Genomic DNA, 20296 nt, shown 5'->3' on the forward strand with positions numbered 1-20296 from the left:
TGACCTCTCGGTGGAGCTGTAAAGGAGTGTAGCCCGACCTTCATATACGTAGGGTTTGAAGGCCTGCGAGAGTGCTAGAGGTCGACGGTTTTGTGATGAGGATACAGCAGGAGGTGGGCTGGTTTCTGTTTCCGAGGGAGCTACCCAGTTTGTCCCTGTTGGGTAACCGGACGGCCTGAACCCATTTGCTGCTGTGCTGGTGTTTTCTGTAGCTGGAACCTTTTTACCAGACTTCTTTGGTTTCTTACCAGCATGGGGGCGGATTCTTGCCTCCTCTTAGATAAATACCCCCACCTAGCTCTACGGCTCTGGTTGAGCCTAGCAGCCTCGTGGTGCACTCATTTACAGCGATTCTGGAAGAGATCCCTCCCACATGCTAGAAGCCAGGAGTCTTATTAAGCTCGTGCCTAATAGTGCCCACTCCTGCAGAACGTGCTTTCGCAATTCTCCTAGCTTGGAAGAAGTCGAAGCATCTGTCTGAACCGCTGAAGCTGGCTTGGCCAAGATCCTAAACACGCGTTTTCTGTAGCATATGAAAGCGCAGCCATTTCCGTTAGTATCAGGAGAATTGGGGACCTGCAAACCTAGTTCGCTGCTTGGGCGTCGAACTCCGCTCTGAATCAAGGAATCATGCACCTTTGGAAGCTTCTCGCCGCACTGGTCACTGGCGCAGTCGGTTTTGAGCTTGCCAAGCGTGAATGTGGCTGCAGTTCTCCCCAATTCTCCAAAATCTGGAAGAGCGGTAGAAAGTAGACTCGCCTCCCTTAGCTGGGCATGGGCTCATCCTTGATGACTGCCTTGAAGAGTTCCTCTCTACTATTTTCGTGGCGAACGAAGAGAGCCTCTTCTTCCGTCGCATAAAATAGTGAAGGACTCTATGAGGCCTGGAGCTTTAGTGTTTGTGCCACCCTGGGTCCCCCCATGTTTCTCCTCTAGGTGCGTGAAGCCCATTGCCCCGTTGTGGCATTGATCCCTACTGTAGAGAACATCCTCCCTAAGATCTTGTCTTCCCGTAGTACGAGCCGCTACAGTCAGCCTAGCTAGCCGATGAAAGGTCTGCAGCCAGGTACCCGAGGATGGAAGACTCGAAGTCCTCAATGCCTTCGAGTTTCCCTACTCCGGAATAGAGGATCATCCATCCTTAAATGGTAGCGTAGGCGGCTATCCTTCTCCAAGTGTTTCTCCATAGAGAAGCTGGCAGAAGCGTCGTATGGGCGGAGCTTGGAAAATACCAGCATTTTTGGTAACTGGGAGACCTGGAAGGGGACCTGAGAGAGCCCAGCCACTCGGTCCTCATTTCTCCTCTACACCCTGGTTTAGCGAGATCCTGGATGGATTGGCCTGATTTGAGACAGAGTGCTTGAACAGTTGTGCAAACATCTGCTCAAAGTTTCGTCCCAGGCGGAGACTTGCGAACAACCATCTCACGGCCACCTGTTGCATCACCACTGCTGAGAAAGAGTGGGATCAAAGGTCTGGTCCCCGCTCCTTCCACCGGCTTGCCGGTGGATGCGGTGGAGGCAGGAGAAGGCATTGTCTCGCGGGAGCGCGAGCCTTCTTCCTTAGAATCCTAGCTTCTAGAGCCTTCGAGTAATAAGAGCTGCTTAGGCCTTCACCGTGTCGGGCGTAAGAAAGTCTGAAGACTTCCTAGCCGAAGAAGACGAGAGTACGACTTCTTAGAAGTCGTCCCTTAGATAGAGTCTCGTTCTCTCTGTCCCCCTTCACCTTGAGGGGGTACAGAGAGAGCGGAGAGCGGGGTTAGGATCTCAGATCCCACAAAAGCCTTGGAACAGAAGCACATCGAAGAAGTACCAGGACGAAGATCCAGGAACACCCGACGAAAAGACCTTGGCGCCCGACCACCTACCTCAACCAGAACACATCCTCTACTCCAACGCCATCAGGCTCGATGTTTAAGGTCCAGGTGCAGTCGACGTTCACGGTACCGACTCCCTGTGACAGTTACTAACCCCGAAAGATTGCTGGAGTCTTTTGCTGGCTGGAGGCTATGAGAGGGGCTTTGCGGACAAGGTGTCAACATACCCTGTTGACATTGCCCGCACGGGAAGATCTGGACGGCCCAGCTTCTTGTCCAAGAAATGTACGGCTGGCCTTTGTGCGGCGTTTTTCCTTCCCGAAGCCGCCCACCAACCACGCTTTCAGGGTAGCCAAGGTCGACCTCCCTCACAACCAGTAAGCGCTGGAAAGAAAGGGCGAGATGAAGCTTTTCTAATGGCGGAACGGGGTAACAAACTTATGTCTAAAGTTGTTAGTAAATGATAAAAGAAGCATATAATCGACTTACCCCCCTCGCACCAGCTGACTGACTAGGTCGTAACAGCATATGGCGCCAGGCCTTCCGGGTGCATACGATCATATCGGTAATGACGTGGTCACAAGGGCGTGATACCTGCACTCATCGTGGCCGCAGGGGTTCGTACAAGACGTCGCGTTGCACGCCGTGACCTGACAGTTGGTAGCCTGTAAGTGGAAATACATGAGTATCAGGAGAACACTTACAGTCAAAACAGTATGCTGCTCCGCTGGTGCCGGAGAGAGAAAGTTAGAATTTAACACAGAGCCCCGTTCATAATACGTGTGGTAACAAGGTTTGGTTGGTTTGTCCTATGCTACACTCCGCTGACGGCGGGGACAAAAGATGAATCAACCAGGAGTGGTGTAAAAGGAAAACCACGACGAAAATGGCGGGGGATGGTAAGCATAATGAAATAATAAAATTAAACAAATCATTCGTCAAATTGGGGTAATATCCTTAAAATAACATAATATCAAACTTCCTCCACCCGTCTACTAGAAGAGTGCCCCGGTAAGAGCGAAGCTCCCCTTCCGGTAGCGGGGAGAGATTAAGGATATCGTAGGCAAGCAACCGACCACTAGTAGTGACCCACCAACGGCCGCACGCTGGCGGACGCCAGTAATCTAGTAACCTAAAGGTGCCCCGGCTGTGCGAGCGACGGAAGCTCCGTTCGTTATAGAAAAGGAAGGTGGCTGAGCAACTGGGAAAGGGGGGGGGAGGGTCTCGGCGTAACACGGCGGGAGAGAGAAGGGTGGTGGGTTGCCTACTCCTCCCTACTCAACAACTACCGCGCTCGGGAGACCGGTACCCTATGAAGTGGTCGCGACCTATACCCCCGTGGGAGGAAACGCCCCTGGCCGACCTCAGAGAGGGAGGGAGAAGGCAACTGAGGTTGTCATGGACAACCAAGGGGTCCCTCAGCACTCCCTACTAATCCTGTAGGGAGGGAAGGGGCAGGGTGAGGTGCGATGGAACACGTGACCAGGAAGTGGCCTAACGCCGCGAGCACACACCGTCGGGAGGGCCACGTGAACCACAGGCTGTACCAAATGCCATTGAAACTAGGCACCTAGGGCTAGCTACACCCTAAATAGAATAAAATTTACATCGTAAATGATCGAAAAGAAACACACTTTTCGTAGAAGAAAAAGAACCAGGAGGAGGCCAAACTGTTCCGAGGAACAGAAAGCCTACTCGGAGCCAGCGAAAGCTCATGAAGATCAAGATCCGGGATGTGGGCTGGAACAATAATATAGCCTGAATACCAAAACTCAGAGAAATGGTAAAGGGGGCTAATCTAGCTAAAACTCGAGTGTAGAAACGCTGAACGTAAAAGGTAAGCCCATAAACCTACAAACACATGAATAATAAAGAAGTCCCAGTATGGAGGACCGGGAATTCTTAACGAGGCAGCATGGCGCCCGTGCCACGAGACAACCGGGAAACCGTATATATGACCTATTAGAAGAAAATCTGGTTGCCCGGAAGTACAAAAATATAGTAAACTTACTTATGAGGCACTTAACTTAGCCGTTGCGATTGCGACGTTCCATGATAAGAGATAATAAAATGCCTGTAAAATGCACAGCCAGAGAAAAATGGGCGTCTGGACGACTAGCGCTAAATATTAGGATGTCGCTAGGGGCGCTGCTGTCCGTGGCGTACTCTAGTAGTATAGTAGGCGGCTGTCAGCATCCCCGTTGGTATCAGCTCTCTCTTGTGGGGATTCTGATTGGAAGTTCTAAATGGTGAATGTCTCGTGGTAGTGTTCCCCACTCGCCCCTATCATCATACCGACACTTCTTTTTAAGAGTGAGCGAGTCAGTTTTACTGACAATTTCTTAATTTTGTTTTTTCTCTGGTAATTTTAGATTAATTTTACCTAGAAAGTATGATATTAAGGATCCTTTCATAGGGCGACACGAGCTGAGCCCAGAAATAATGTTTATCGTTTGTGCAGTACTGACTGTGTTGACATTTGGTTTTAGTTGTTTTGTCCCATGTTGCCAAAAACTAAATTCCAAGAAAATTTTTGTAACATGGGACTTTTCCAGTGGGTTACATGTAGCAAGTCCTTTGCCACATGTAACCCACTAAAATGCTACATTGATAGCATTTTAATGAAATTTTACACTAATGTAAATGGTTGTCTGTTAACCTTGGAGACATTATTGTCAACAGCTATCTGATTACTCATGATGAGACACTGCATGGATAGCTATGTGATAGTGGGTAAATCGTCATTGATCCTAAAGTAGTAATGAATACAACAAAGTAATTTTGATTGATCTATGCTATTGAACCTTCCAGTTAAGACATGTATATTTTGAAACTTTGCTACAGTTATCCAGTCCATAAAATAGTTCTGAAGTTTTATAGGTAATTACGTAAATTTGTTCTGCAGACTAAAGTTTATTGCAAGAAGAAGATAATCTAATAGTTGTAAGATGTTTAATTGAATTCTATCTGTCTTGAAAAAAGATTTACAAATCAGTCTAAATTAGGATATGGGTACAGAAGAGCAGTGTAAAAGGTATTACGGTATATTATGCTGTTGTGTTAAGTAAGAAGGCAATGGTAGGCAGTAGAGCAGATTGTAAGATTTTAATGTTGCTCTGTCTTTCTCCTCTAGGTATTCCATAAAGGTTTTGACAATGCACTAAAGCGAACAGGATATCCTGAGTCCAGAACAAGCATTGAATCGACTCCTAATTGGCTGAATTTTCTCAATCCCATTCTGTTTCCTAAAGGGAAGTCTTCTCTTAGATATGTGGGAGATAATGCAGCAGTCTATCTTACATTTCTTACAGTAGCAAGTAGACCACAACCCCAGTTCTCATTACTTGTCAGGGTAAGTATCGTAAGATTTCTTCCGTTCATTGTTCATTTATATTACTGAATTAATTAATTGTAGTTTGTGATACAACTGTGATTGGTATTTGATAATTATACCTACATAATTTTAATTCAAGGTTCCTCAGTATGTACAGTTGAATTAAAGAATGAACCAGTTATTGATAAGTTCATCTTGGATCCATTTATAAACTGAGAAATAGAAGTGGAGCTTTCAGTGTTCCATAAATTTAAATTCTTATGAATAAAAGATATCTTTTTGAGGAATAATATTGGTTTGATCAGTGCCTGCCCTGTGAGCCTTGCAGAGGCCCACGAGACTTTTAACTTTAAAATTTGTCTACAATTAACCTATGTTTTATGGATTTTATTCTTATTTGGTTTAAGTTGATATTTTGTACTCAAAGAGTTTTGTACTCAAAGCGTTTTGTACTTTTATATTAAGCCTTATAAAAGCATCAGTTGTTTGGAGCCAGTTCACCTTAATTAATGCTGTGTATAAAGGTAACAGTTGTGTACATTTAATTCAAAGTTAATGTCTGCATGTATGCTTTCATGTTCACTTAATGTATTTTGGTGAAATATTTACTAAAAACAATTTTCAGGGTCTGCTAATGCGACGCTATCTAGGAACCAAAGTTCTCTTATCTGGGTTGCAAGATGAACCAGGACAGGTTACAGCAGGAGAACCATGTAAAGGACCTTTGTGCATGCCTCACCTGTGTGCACCACCTCTTCTACCTCATACAGTTTATGCTGCTGTTTGTCAGGTAAATATATGTGATTCTAGATACAACAATTCACTATAGTCGATTCATTTAAGGTAGATTCTTGCGCCTACGAGACGTTTGCTTGGCAGCCTCTGATTGGCTGGTACCGGGAGGTAGGCCGCTCGCTCATTGTGTCATATTTTCGTCTGTGACTTAGAAAACATGCAGTATGTTTATATTTCTTCATTTATCTCACGTTTTCCAAAAGATAATAAAGTTTTGGTCATACCAAAGGATTCGGTATTAATTGTTCAACTAAATAACCTTTTCCTGAAACCAATTAGATAAAACACAAAGGAATTACAACGAGTAAAAGTGAAGAGAAAAAGTTTCAATCCTTACACCTGTTTTTATTTATCATCGGATTTTTAATAAGTCATACGATCAAGATGAATTAAAACTTGTATTTTCATACAATAAAATCACCCTGAATACGCTGGTGCTTTCAGATTTTGGATCCGTGTAATATGTGAAGAGAAAATGAAGAATATGTCTTATTATGTTGCAGCCGTACTTGACTCAGCCTTATAGGAAGTCAATCTTTCTTAATTATTTGTTGTTTATTACTTCACTGAGATTATTATTTCATATCACTCAAATAAGTCTCTGATGTCTATTTCATTTGAAAATATATTCATAAAATAAAATTAGAAACAGTATCTTGAAACAACCTGATTAAAGTTTAGGCTGAGTTGAAGAGTGTGAAGTCGTCTTTCCACAGAGTTCAACGTCTTTGCTGGTGCTGGATTGAATTCCCCGCGGCCCGCATGGGTCTGAGCTAACGATACCAGATGCATCCATCTGATTATTATTATTTTTTTCCTTATCAGATATGCCCAAACATACTATATGATATTGGATTTAAAATGTTCGACAGTTATAATGGAAATTCTGTGTATTTATTTTCAGAAAATGTAATAATATAACGTGGTAAATATTGTCGAAACTGCAACCTTTTATATCGCTAATTGGCAACTCAAATCTCTCGCTGAGGCGACAAACACAACGACGACGCCTTGCAGATCTCATTCTCTCAGCAATACCGTCAAACTTGAATCATTTACTGATGCAACATAACAAGACATATTCTTCATTTTCTCCTCACATTTTACACGCATCCAAAATCTGAAAGCACCAGCGTATTCAGGGTGAATTTGTTGTAGGAAAACACAAGTTTTATTTTATCTTAATCGCGTTAATGATGCAAAATCCGATGATAAATAAAAACAGGTATAAAGAATTAAATGCTTCTCTTTTCACTTTTACTCGTTGTAATTCCTTTGTGTTTTATCTTATTGATTTCAGGAAAAGATGACTTAGTTGTACAATTAATACCGAATCCTATGATATGACCAAAATTTTCCTATCTTGAGCAAAGCGTGAGTTGATTGAAGTAATATAAACATAATTTTGCTAGTTTTCTAAGCCACAGTAGAAAATACTGAGACTGAGCGAGCGGCCTACCTCACGGTACCAGCCAATCAGAGGTCGCCAAACAAACGTCTCGTAGGCGCAAGAATCTACCTTAAATGAATCGACTATAGGCACAGGTAAAAATTGCTTCCCCTTTTTGGTTGCCCTTCTACATATTTCAAATGTTTACATCTTCCTTTGCAAGACAATATGAGGAACTTTAAAAAGATTTTTAAAGCTATGTGGAGGAATGAGCTTTCACAAACAGAATCTTTCAGGCCTTACCCTTCAAAGAATACAGGGAGAGGCTCTATGTGTCATTAAAATTGCATTTTGTTAGCAATTACAAAACTTTAATTAGTTTTATCAGTAAGGTGGAATTGAGGTTACTATTATATCAGTTTTAATAGTTTTCATTTTAGTAACTGAGTAGCATCTCCATACCCTTTTTCTCTTCCTTATAATATGTTTGGGTTTTATTTTTATAACTACATTTTTTGGCTGAACAGGTAGGCAACTCATTGAAAGTTACATTAATAATCATCTGCCATCCATGTTGCTTTTTCCAGGTAGTATGAGTGAGTGTGTTAACCTTGAAGGAGGCTTCTTATTTTATTTCTGTAGCAAGGGTGCATATACATTTATGGTTTTATACTTATCTGAGCACTCTTACTCATCTGAGCACTCTTACTCATCATATTTTTCTTTTATTTTCATTTTGTTGCAAGTCATTTAACCTGCTTTAGTCTGAATTGCAGTACTAGTATGAAACTAAGTAGTGTCCAATAAAGTACATTTTTAGTATTTACATCCTGATGAGGTATGAAGTCCTAAAAAATATATATTTCCTTGCAGATTCTTCTTAAATGTACAGACAATGTTATGGTGCTGTCTAGGATCATAAGCCCGGGCATTAAAGAGTCTGGCTCCTGGGATTCTCTGGATCGTACACAGGTATGCAAAAGTTACTTTGTTCATACGCGAACAAACCCTCGGTCTTGACAATAGGATAGGATAATTTCTAGCGCCTAGCTGGATCCGGTAAAAAAGCAGATGAAAGTAAGGAATCTTATGGTATCTGGCAATGCATGCATACGTAGATCGGGTGAAGAGTAGTCAAACGCCGATCATCTACTCCAGTCTTTTTCTTTACTGCCTGGACGAGAGTTGGGTGTTTCCTCTCTTGGCCTATTTCCCGGTTTTTGCCCGCTTCGTTCCTTAAGTGTGTTTGTGTGTTTTTACCTAATATTATGGCTTCTGCTCCTTCTCGACGTCAGCGTTGGTGCCCCGGGATTCCTGGATTCCCATGTTCTCGTTTCTTGGCTTCGTCAGCAACAGACCCTCACATCACTTGCAGTAGGTGTCGTTCCAATTTTTGTACGATTACGAATCCTTTTACGGAATGCCGGGCATGGCCTTTGGAGCAGTGGAGGAAGTTTTATGGTAAGAGGGAACATCGGAGAGTCTCCACTCTTCCTTCTTGGGAGGGCTTCATTCCTGTTCCAAATGTTTCGTCTTCCGCAGTAGTCAACCCCCATAGTAACGTTGCCCCTGCTTCTCCTTCCTTTTCTTCCATTGATTCGTCGATGGAAGTATTGGGAGGTCGCCAGGGTAATGTTTGTAATGTAGTCCCCTCTTCCTTGGGAGTTTTTTCGGTTCCCGAGAATGGTGAGATTTTTTCATCATTCTCTTCTCTTCCAGAGTTGGAGGCTTCCAAAATGGCGGCGATTTGGAAGACGCTTGGGCTAAGGGGTACCCCCGTCTTTGGGGGGGGGTTGTTAGCGCATTTTGTGGAGGCTCGCATCCCCCCTCCCCAGTCCAGCCAGGCCATCCCTTCCCCCTCCCGGCCTCGTCTCCATGAGTGGGAGCAGTCGGCCATCTTGTATTGCTCCGCTGGTGTCTGCCGCCGCCTTGTCTTGGAGTGATGCTGTGGCGTCATCCCCGTTGTTGTCGTCACGGGGCCATCTTTGTGTATTCCTCCGCCAGTGGCGACGCTTTCCCCCCTCGCTCACAGGGGAAGTCGTGACGTCACCACCGCTTGTGACGTCACTCTCATCGATGACGTATCTCCCAGTCGCCGCCTCTCTTAGCCGTGACGTCATTTCTGCTGCCCAGTTCGAAACATCTCCCTTCCTTGTCTTCGGAGCCTTCTCTGGCACATCAGTCCGGGATCATATGCCAGGCAATTCTTCAGAGGCTGGACTGTTTTAGATGTGAAGTTGGCTGCCTTATCGGAAGGGAGGACTGGTAGGAAACGCGTTGCTTCGTCCCCCGTCTTCCGAGAAGAGTGCGCATAAGAAGCTAGTGCTGTCTTCCTCTCCCTCTTCCCCCTCTACGCCTCGTAGGCGTATTAAGCATTGGAAGGCTAAGGACTTTGCCCTTACTTACAGCACGGACGTGTTCCCGAGACTGCTGTGGTTTCGGGCAGTGTTAATGATGTGTGTTCTGCAGGGGTTGCTTCGCCGCCAAATCTCGTATGTGCATCCCCCCCACCCCGTCCTTGCACATCACGAGCGTGTTGCAACCTCCCGTACACGTGATGGTAGTGCTCCTTCTTCTCCCAGGCCTATTTGTCGCTGTAAAGATCTGAAGGCGCCTGTCAAGAGGTCGAAGGTAGTGAGCACGGGGGTGGTGCAGCAGGAGTGTTTGCTTGCTTCCAAGTCTTCCACTATAAGGGATTCTCCGTCAATCTCGAGTGCTCGAGTTTCCCCCCCATCTCACGTACATACGGCCGCCACGCCCGTGTCTGTTCATGGACGTCTGGAGTCACCTGTTGAGGTAAGTGATGTGCCTAATGTTACAGTGGGTCCGTCTCGGAGGCTGACGCTTGGACCCAGCCCAGATAGGCTAGTAGGGGTTTCAGACTGTTTGCCTACCAACCCTTCTGTGAATTTTGGTGAAGAAAACGTCGTCGGTCGCCGGTGCCAGAGCAGGAAGAAGGGGACATGCAGGAGTTTCTGTCTTCCTTTTCAGAGGTTGTTGATCTCATTCGTGGGTTCAACAATTTGGAAAGTAGGACTCAGGCTCGGTCGTCTTACACTCCTTCTTGCTTGTAAGCCTTGGTGGGAGCTGCTCAGGACTCCAAATCATCTCTCCAGCTGCCGTTGTCAGGGCACGTTCAGTCGGTCTTGCAGAAGGTTAATGCCTCTGTTTCTGACCGGGAGGGTTCACTTTGTTCTAGAGGCTCTACCAAACTCCTACCCCCACCTCTCACAAGACATAGGAAGTACTATGCTACGAGCTCTGCATTTTTGTTGTCACGCCACCTTAACCCAGACGTCATTCGCTTGAAGCTGGGTTTGACTTTGGAACAGGTGAGGTCAGTGGCTCCGCCCTTATCTCCGCAAAGCTTAGCTTAGGAATCTACGGCGGCCTCCATGTTGCAGACGGTTTCTTGGCTGGACCTCTGGTCTGTGGTGATTGCCAAGATAGCTTCTGACAGGTCCCCTGGTGGTTTGGTGAGTGCCGCCTCGCTTGCCAGTCTTTTGCAATCCAGGGGCAAGGCGTTTTCTTTTTTGGCTCCCCTCAGTGCCAATTTATGAGCTAATCTTCTTCTTGTTAGGAGGGACGCGGCTTTGTCTAGGATGGAGAGGTCGCTCTACACCGAGTCTTTGCTGGCTTTGAGGAATGGTGATCTGTTAGAATAGCAATTTTTGTTTCCACGAACCGAACTCGACAATGCGATAGACCGACGTCGGGCTGACACCAAGGACCGACTGGTGCACCAAGTCATGTCTAAATCAGAGCCCCGCCCTCGGAGACGTTTTGCCCCCCTCCTCCCCCGGTCCAGCAGCAATCGAGGAGATCGTCGCCTGGTAGGCCATCAAGGACCTCGAGTTTGGCAGGGCCTTCCCGTTTGGATCAACGCCCCTTTCGCTCTCGTTCCTTTAAACCAAGAAGAGGCTCTAGGGGCAGAGGTCAAGGGGGCCGTCGGTAGGTTGGGCGCCTCTCCCTCTCCTGCGCCACGGGTGGGGGTGTGCCTGGGTGGCCATTGGACCAAGTGGCAGTGTTACGGGGCGGAGAAGTGGGTGGTAGATGTCCTTCGGGTGGGGTACCTGTTGCCATTCGACTTTTCTCCTCCTCTGTCGGACAAGCCGCAGCTCGGAAGACGTATGCGCCAGATTCTCTGAAGTTCTTGGCTCTTCTGGAGGAAGTGCAGAAAATGCTGGACAAGGATGCGATAGAGGAAGTAGTGCATCCGTCCCCGGGTTTTTACAGTCACATCTTCTTGGTGCCCAAGGCGTCGGGAGGATGGAGGCCCATGATCGACTTATCCACCTTGAATCGCTTCATCAGGAAGACACGGTTCAAGATGGAGACCCCATCGCTCAGTGTTGGCAGCCGTGAGGGAAGGCGACTTCATGCTGTCAATAGACTTGAAGGACGCATACTTCCAAATCCCTGTTCATCCCACGTCCAGGAAGTTCCTTCGCTTCTCTCTGGCGGACAAGATCTTCGAGTTCAAAGTCTTGTGGCCACAACCCCTTAAGTGTTCACAAGGGTCTTCTCTCTCGTGTCAAGTTGGGCCCATGCTCAGGGGATCCGTTTTCTGAGGTACCTCGACGATTGGTTGTTGTCTTGGCAGTTTCAGGAAAAAAGCTGCTGCAAGACAGGGATCGTCTTCTCGGTTCTGTCTGGACCTGGGGCATATTAGTCAACCAGGAAAAGTCGAACCTCGTACCCACTCAAAGGATTCTCTACTTGGGCATGGTCATCGATACGACAGTGGCGAGAGTTTTCCCGTCGGATCAGAGATTGGAGAAGTTGCGGGCTGTGGCGCGCAACTTCCTCTCAAAGTTGCATCAGTCAGCTCATTAGTGGCAGGTTCTTCTGGGAGTGCTATCTTCCCTGGAGAAGCTGGTCCCTCATGGGCGTCTTCTTCTTCGGTCTCTGCAATGGAGAATGGGGGAATTCTAGTCTCCGGCGGGGGACTCTCCCCTGTTTATGGTCCCATTGTCTTTGAAAGTGAGAGAAGACCTTCGTTGGTGGTTGGACGACCAGAATCTATTGAAGGGCGTCCCTCTGCGTTCTCTCCCTCCGAACTTCCTTCTGTTCTCGGACGCCTCCCTCGCAGGTTGGGGCGCGCACTTAGGCGGCCTCATCACTTCAGGTGTTTGGGGTTTAGAGGACAAGCAGCAGCATATCAACGTCTTGGAGTTGAAGGGCGGCTTTCCGGGTCTGAAGGGAGTTTCGGGGGATGGTTTAGAGGGGCACTCTGTCGTTCTCATGTCGGACAACACCACGGTGGTAGCCTATGTGAACAAAAAGGAAGGCCTAGTTTCTCAGCAACTTCATGCCTTGACCGTCAAGCTTCACCAGTGGGCAATCAGCAATTCGGTAGAGCTCTCAGCCAGGTATATCCCAGGGAAGCGGAACGTGGTCGCAGACAAACTCAGTCGCCGGGATCAGATCTTAGGCACAGGAGTCGGTCCCCTTTCATTCAAAGTGGTGGCGGACAGGCTTTTCCAGATTTGGGGGAGACCCATGCTGGACCTTTTTGCGACACGTTACAACAGGAAGCTGGAGGTGTTCTGTTCAGTGGTCCCAGATCCCTTGGCATTGGCAGAAGACGCATTCCAACATCCCTGGGACAACCTGGAGGTGTATGCCTTCCCTCCGTTTTGTTTGATCCGTCAGGTTCTGAACAGGCTGTTGGGTTCACAGGGTCTTAGAATGACTCTGGTGGCAGAATGACTCTTGTGGCCCCTCTGTGGCCTCAGGCGGAATGGTTTCCAGATCTGCTATCGTTGTTGTCGGAGATTCCGCCTTGGCGGCATCTCCTGTGCCAGCCCCATGCAGAAAGGTTCCACCAGTCAGTAGAGTCCCTGTCTCTTCACGGTTGGAGGCTATCAACTATCTCCTCCGAGAGAGAGGCTTTTCTCAGAAGTCAGCTGGGCACATGTCCAGCAGTCTTAGGAAGTCAACCTCCGCAGTTTACCAAGGCAAAGGGGCGATGTACTGTGATTGGTGTCGTAAACGGGGTTTTTCTCCACTGCTCAAACCCCTTGACTAGCAGGGAACTTTCCCTGCTAGTTAAAGGGTTTGAGCAGTCGTCTTCTCCTAGAGAGCTGAAGCCCCCAACGTGGAATGTTTCCTTGGTGCTTAAGAGCTTGACTAAGAGTCCATATGAGCTCTTGTGCCGCTCATCTGATAGGCACCTGATGCTCAAGACAGTTTTCCTTTTGGCTTTGGCACCTTCCAAAAGGGTAGGAGAACTCAATGGTCTGAGTTATGAGGTGAAGCACACCAGGGGTTGGAAGTCGTGTCCTTCGAATTTGTTCTGGAATTCGTGGCCAAGACCCAAAATCCCTTGGTGCGTGATGACAGGTTCGCTTCGTTTCCCATTCCATCACTGACTGACTTTGTGGGTGGTGATGCTCAAGAGCTTTTGTTGTGCCCTTTCCGGGCCCTGTGTTACTATCTTAAAAGGACTCGGCACCTTAGACCAGGTTGCCGCAGACTTTTTGTCAGTACAGGCCGTACAAAGATAGAGGTGTCTAAGAATACTATCTCTTTTTGGATACGGGAAGCCATCAGACAGGCATACTCGACTCTTGATGATTCCATCACCACGTCTGTGCAGGCTAGAGTACATGACGTTAGGGGTATTGGTCCCTCTCTGGCTTTCAAAAAGAACTTGGCTGTACAGAGTGCTGAGCGCTGGTACTTGGTTATGCCAGTCCACGGGGCACCTTTGTATCTCACCTAAGATGATTGTGTGGATGAGAGAATGAGCGAGTTGGCTGGCCTTTCTCTTGTACCTTTCCTTCTTCCTTCGGGTGGTTTAAGGAATTGACACGTCATTTGCTGGACTGGTCTGATACAGGTGAGGGAGGTAGTCATACTGGTAGTGTGGTCGTGCAGTATACAATTTCTTACCCACTATTTAGTAGCACGGGCTCCGCTCCTGGGCAAGGAGGAGTCAGGAGTACTACAAACCCTAGTGCCCTGGTTTGGTTTTGGACAGTCAAAGTTTCTCTTTGGTTCCCTATGCAATGGTTATCCCATATATCATTGTATATCACTCAGGTTCTGAGTGGTTAGATTTTAGTGTATCTAGCTTCTCAACGGGCTTCATTCCCTCTCTAAAAACTATTTCTTTTGAGAGCTGAACTGGCGGTTAGGCCCCCAGCCGGTCTAGGATGTCTTATACCTCCCTCCAAGTATGAGTCTATCCTATTGTTAAGACCGAGGGTTTGTTCGCGTATGAACAAATGACAAATTTTCTAAGACAATTTGTATTTGTTCCGATACGTAATACAAACCTGAGGTCCTTTAACAATAGGAAGGTAACTAGCGGCAGCTGGGACGGTCGTAAGCTTCGAACAAGGGGAGAACGGTAGTTAACTGCTTGTCCGATCGTGCGCGCGCCCGCGCGCCCGAGAGGTGAAGAATCACTTTTGCTTTCGGCCGCGGGTGTGAAGGACGTGTTCGTCATCGCTCTCTGCCCGTTTCATCGTCGTATGCTTTGTTTATATTGTGTTTTCTACTAATGGTTTGTTTGATCTTGAAAATGAAACTGTAAGTACACTGTTTTCATTTTCATTACTTAATTATGAATCAACATGGAGCTATCGCCGTAGAGGCGGCGATTTCCGCTCTTTTCATGAAATTGAATTTAATTATGTCTTGGTGCCGAGGGCGGGCGCACTCGCGCCGAGTCATGTATTTTGGGCGAAAGTGTGTAATTGAAAGATGTAAGTACTCTTTTTCATTATATTTTTGCCCTGTGCGTTCGTTGCCGAGAGCTTGATTGCGCTCGGCACGAGCCTCTTATTTTGTATGAATAGAATGCAATGAAAGTGGATTCGCAATGCAGTTTTCTTTTCATTTTTATTTATTAATTGCATCAAATTTAATTTTGGATCAATTTCCGCTCTTACCCGGGAATTAATCCTTACGATTTATTGCTGTGAAAGTGAAATCACAAGTGCAGTATTGTTCATTTTCATATATAATTATGGATAGCATCATATTATTATGGATCAAGTTTCCGCCTCTTACCCGGGAATTGATCTTTCCCCCTTTAAGTTCTATGAAGTGAATCGCAAGTGCAGTATTCTGTTCATTTTCATTACTTTTCACTGCTGTGCGGGGGTAGGGGAAGCGAAGGTCTGCCAGGAAGTCGTCGGAAAGCTCTCCGCGACTCCCTTGTATCCGATTCTTCGTCTTCTTTCCTGCCCCCCCGCTCCCCCGCTTCCCTCGTATTTTGTATTTGGGGTCTTCCTTCCGTTCGGGTGGGGGCATGTCTCCCCCCCGTGCGTGAGGGAACCCCTCTTACTAATCTGTCTGTGCTACCGCAGGTGCTACATCCGTGGGAGACGACCTTGGACAGGTATGGGCCACTGCGGCTGCAGGGCGTGCCTAGCATCCACGATCTGCTGCAGCGTCTAGCGAGGTCTGGGGCGGTGACCTTGGAGCGGTCTCCACTACAACCTTCACGGCCGCTTATGCTGCTTCCCCCTTCCCCCCGCTGGTCTACACTCCCCATGCTGTGTCGGTGACGCCGTCTGCCGCTTCTAGGGCGGTCGCCGCCGTACCGAGGATGGGTATGCCGCCGCCGCCTGTGTTTTCTTCGTGTTGCCTGCCCCAGACTTCCGCTGTTCCAGCAGCTCGCCCCTGGACCGGCCCGCCAGTAACCAGGTTCCCGCTGGCTGCCGATGATTCTACGAGGCGATGGCTGGGCCTGCCGTACCCTGTCGCTGATGTGGTTCCCGCTACTGGCTTGGCTGTCCCTTCTGTGTTTACCGCTGCCGCTGTTCCTGCCGCTCCTGAGCTGGTTGCTGTTCCTGTCGCTCCTGGTTCCTGCGCCTGTCCATGCTGGTCCTGCCCATGGTGTGTCTTCCCAGTCCCAGGTCCTTCCGGACAGGTGCAGTCGGGCCGTGTTGCTTCGGCAATAGGCCCGACTCCGGCCTGGATGGAGGACCTGACGACTGTCCTGCGTGAGCTGACGAAGAAGAGGAAGGTGTCATCTTCGTCTGCTGCTGCCTCTTCCCCTTCGACTTCTAAGGCCCATAAGCCGAAGAAGAAGAAGGCTGCCTCTCCCCCCTAAGAAGTCTCCTTCGGGAACTTCTAAGGGCCCGTCCCACCGAGGTGGGACGGGGGTCCTTCTGCTGGTCCTCCTGCTCCTTCGGGAGCGGGGCCCGTCTCCCCTTCCGTAAGGAAGAGATAGACGGGGACCAGAGGAGTATCGGTTAGCTCTGGTACTTCCTCGCCTGGTGCTAGCGGCGATGCCGCTACGCCAGGTTCCGGCTCGTCCTCTCGTTCGTGGGGGGAGATCCCGAGTGTACGCTCTCCCTCGGGCGACCGTGCAGCCAAGTTTTTGGCGCCAGAGTTCGCTCGGCGCCAAGACCACGGCACGGAGCAGAAGGCTGGCGAGAACCGCTCAGGTGACTCTCGCCAGGCCAGCGGCCGCTCTCGCAGGCGACCAGCTGGTAACCGGGTGTCCCCCTAAGAAGACTCCTTCGGGAACTTCGAAGGGCTCGTCACACTCCGGTGTGACGGGGGGGTTCTTCTGCTGGTCCTCCTGTTCCTTCGGGAACGGGGCCCGTCTCCCCTTCTGAGAAGAAGTGAAAGACGGGGGACAAAGGGTGTTGGCTGGCTACCGCTGGTACCACCCACCCTTCGCTTGGTCCTTTGGGCAGGCTTCTGCTTGCTTAAAAAGCCTCCTGGTTAACCGGGCTCGGTTTCTCGTCCGCGAGAAAGTTCCGAGTGTACGGTCTTCCTTCGGGTGACCGTGCAGCCAAAGTTAAGACGCCTGAGTTCTCTCAGCGTCATGACCGAGGCACGGAGCAGAAGACTGTCGAGAGCCGCTCAGGTGACTCTCGCCAGGTCAGCGGCCGCTCTCGCAGCGACCAGCCGGTACCTCGGGTGGACGTGACGGTCTCTGACCGGCCACGGGTTGAGGCTGGGAAGAGGTCCCCCAGGTCCCCTCGACCGACGGTACCAGCCTCGGCTGGTACCAGCGGTTTGACGTGCGCGAGGACGCTCACCGGTCTCACCGCGAAAGTGAGCTCTGCAGGTCACCTGACCGCCGCTCCCACAGGGACCGGGCGGGGATACGATGACCAGCAGCAGCTCGTCTGACGCACGGGACCGGGGTCGACGTGCTCAAGTCGAGCCGCTCGCCACAGGTGAGCGGCACGGCCAGGCCTGCAGATCGATCCCCACCGCGGGTTGGTGATCGGCTGCAGCCCCCCACGTACGTGCTGGTCCTGCCAGCGAGCGGGGGGGGGGAGCGTCAGGTCTGTCTCTCCACTACCTTCAACTTCCTCGGGCTACACCGGGAAGAGCGAGGTAGCTAGGAGTGATCGTGAGAGGTGCCGCTCACGATCCCGTCACGACGCCGCAGTGCCACGTATGGTCTTAGGACCAACCAGGACGTACGCGCAAGTGATTGGAGGCGACCGTCAGGGGGGGGAGGGGTAGCGTCAGTTCTGTCTCTCCGATACCTTCAACTTCCTCGGCATACGCCAGGAAGAGCGAGGTATATAGGAGTGATCGTGAGAGATGCGCCGCTCACGATCCCGTCACGACGCCGCACGTGCCAGGTATGGTCTTAGGACCAGCCAGGACGTACGCGCAAGTGATTGGAGGCAACCGTCAGGGATCTGTTGCTGGTCCTTCTTCTGAAGGAGGAGGGTCTTGGGAGCTGCTCTTGTTGGAGGGACTGGATGGTCCTACTCCTCAAGACGCTGTAACATTCCGAGATACCGAGTAACTTTGCCCAGGTTATTGCACTGATTCGTCAGCACAACGACCTGGGGGAAGGATCGCCGCTCCCACCAGCAGAGCCCATGTCTCTGCTCGAGTCGTTTTGGGGCCCGAGAGGGAACCCAAACCGACGGTGGGTTTGCCGCGATCGGAGCTTGCCGATTCTGTCTTGAACCAAGAGTCTCTCGTCTCCGGACAAGAAGGCTCTCTCAGTTCTGGCGGTCGATCAAGCTACTTCACCTCCTCCTACTGCGGACAAGCGGCGTTTTCTACGTGTCTTCGGACACCGTATTTAAATACTCCTTCGGTCCTCCTGAGAGGTTTCGACCTCGACGAGGACTGGAATGAGTCGGAGGACGGTATCGGCTCTCTCCTGTCAGGTGTCGATCAGCCCCACCCAGACGACGTTCACAGTGGCGGCAGACCCTTACCTACAGTGAGAGTTCGTAACCCTCCTCGGGAAAACGTTTTCTCCTGACGATACGTTTTCCCAGACTCTGAGAGGCCATCGCCGCAAGGCGATGGCTGCTCCTACTCTTCTCCAACTGCTAGTTCCACTGGGAAGGTGAGCGAGTATCCAATTCCTCCCCCATTCCCTCTCTCCTTACGGCTACGAGGGAAAGGGGAGGGATCCTACAGAGATTTCTCTGTAGGATTCCACGTTGGGGACTGCGCTACCGGGGGGACCTTCGGGTCCTACCTGACGTAAGCCCCGGTCGTTGAGGAGGGATCCTGCCCCATTCTCGATTTCTACGGGAATCGAGAGGACCACCAGCCGATATCGTTTGACGAAGGTTGGTGGGGTTTCGCAGACTGCTTAGAATTCTACGGAATTTCTAGCGCATTCAGAGTGTTAGAGTTTCTTACGATCTCCAAACACTTAGGCGAGACCACGGTCCAAAGTGAGCGAGACGAGAATCCCCGATATGTTACACGATAATCGGGAACCTCGCCTATGCTCGAATTCTGGAATTTCTAGCATTAGGAAGAAGACTGCTGCTGAAAGAAGACTATCTCACAATAGGCGACCAACTGGAATAGAGAAGAACGGACGGGAATATCCAGTTTGGCTTGAACTATCGTCTTAGTATTCTGTTCACCATTGAAGCTTTCCTTCGAGGAAGACTTCTTCACTCTCTTTGATAGAGACCGAAGGTGGTCGATCTCCAATCCTTATTTTGTTTTCTTGAAGGAAAGAATTTAGGATGGAGATCGTTGTTCAGAATCCTACAAATATACTACGTATATTAACCTCGCGACATGATTCTGCTAAGCAGTTGAATGGTCCGAGGGGGGTAGGCGCATATCCTGGTTATTCTACGGATTGCGACTTAGACGAAAAGTATTCTAATTGAACTGCAACTCGGGTTGCCTGCAACCTCCCAGGAGTTTCCAGTTTCAATTTTATATACTTATGGTGTTGTCACAACAACACCATTTAAGCTTTATATTTACCGAAATTCGTTTCAGGCATAAATATTAATTGCTCGAGCATATCTTTTTATGCTCGGTGGTTTCTAGCCGAACGCATTCCTTCGTGGAAGGATTACTTGGCAACTCAGGATGACGAGTCAGCGACAGCTACTGCGTATTGAATTGCCCGAGGCATTTCAGTACCAGCTGCCGCTTTGAGATGGACGGTTGGTTATGTCTTTCTCACCTGCTTTGATTGAATACCAACCGTATCTCTGCCCAACAATCACGGACTTAAGTCTCTGATTAACGGGGATTCTCGCATACATGAATGACCATCTACTGCTGTGACGCTAGTATTCATCGTCTTCGGTATTGCGAGAATTTTAAACAGATATCTATTCGACTCTCATCTTTCTGTTACCGCACGGTAACAGAATTCTGTAATAGTCTCTTGCTGCATCGTATCTCGATAATGCGAATGATTTTTGCGGAATCTGAGTTTGTCCTCAAAATATCTTGTATTCGGAGGTGTGCAATTGTTCATTGTTCACCCCGGATTAGCAGATGTATTGAAAGACATCGCCTACTCCCACACCTGCCAGCTCTACTTCCAAACGTTCAGCCCATGAGAAGCAGTTCTTCAGGCGGCTCTCCCGTGTTTCATTACTGAAGAACGCCCGCTTTCACTGCACACCGGACAGCAATGAAATGGCGGTTAGCGTTTTCAGTCATTTGTAAGCACAGGTTTAGAATCTTGAGATTCCTTCTCTCGATTCAGCTGGAAGACGTAGGTTGCATTCATTGCCTACCTTCG

The 20296-nt window shown here is 48.8% G+C and overlaps 1 protein-coding gene across 5 annotated transcripts in view; it reads left to right on the plus strand.

Moving 5' to 3' along the window:
• Window positions 1–20296, plus strand: part of LOC135195512 (uncharacterized protein KIAA0825 homolog) — a 69765-nt gene that overhangs the window by 29627 nt on the left and 19842 nt on the right. For all 5 annotated transcript variants that reach the window (XM_064221742.1, XM_064221743.1, XM_064221744.1 and 2 more), the window contains 3 exons: window positions 4950–5168; window positions 5776–5940; window positions 8209–8307. In XM_064221742.1, coding sequence (XP_064077812.1) covers window positions 4950–5168; window positions 5776–5940; window positions 8209–8307 — 483 coding nt within the window. The remainder of the gene's footprint in view (window positions 1–4949; window positions 5169–5775; window positions 5941–8208; window positions 8308–20296) is intronic.

The sequence above is a fragment of the Macrobrachium nipponense genome, chromosome 16, assembly GCF_015104395.2.
Source record: "Macrobrachium nipponense isolate FS-2020 chromosome 16, ASM1510439v2, whole genome shotgun sequence".
Lineage (NCBI taxonomy): Eukaryota > Metazoa > Arthropoda > Malacostraca > Decapoda > Palaemonidae > Macrobrachium > Macrobrachium nipponense.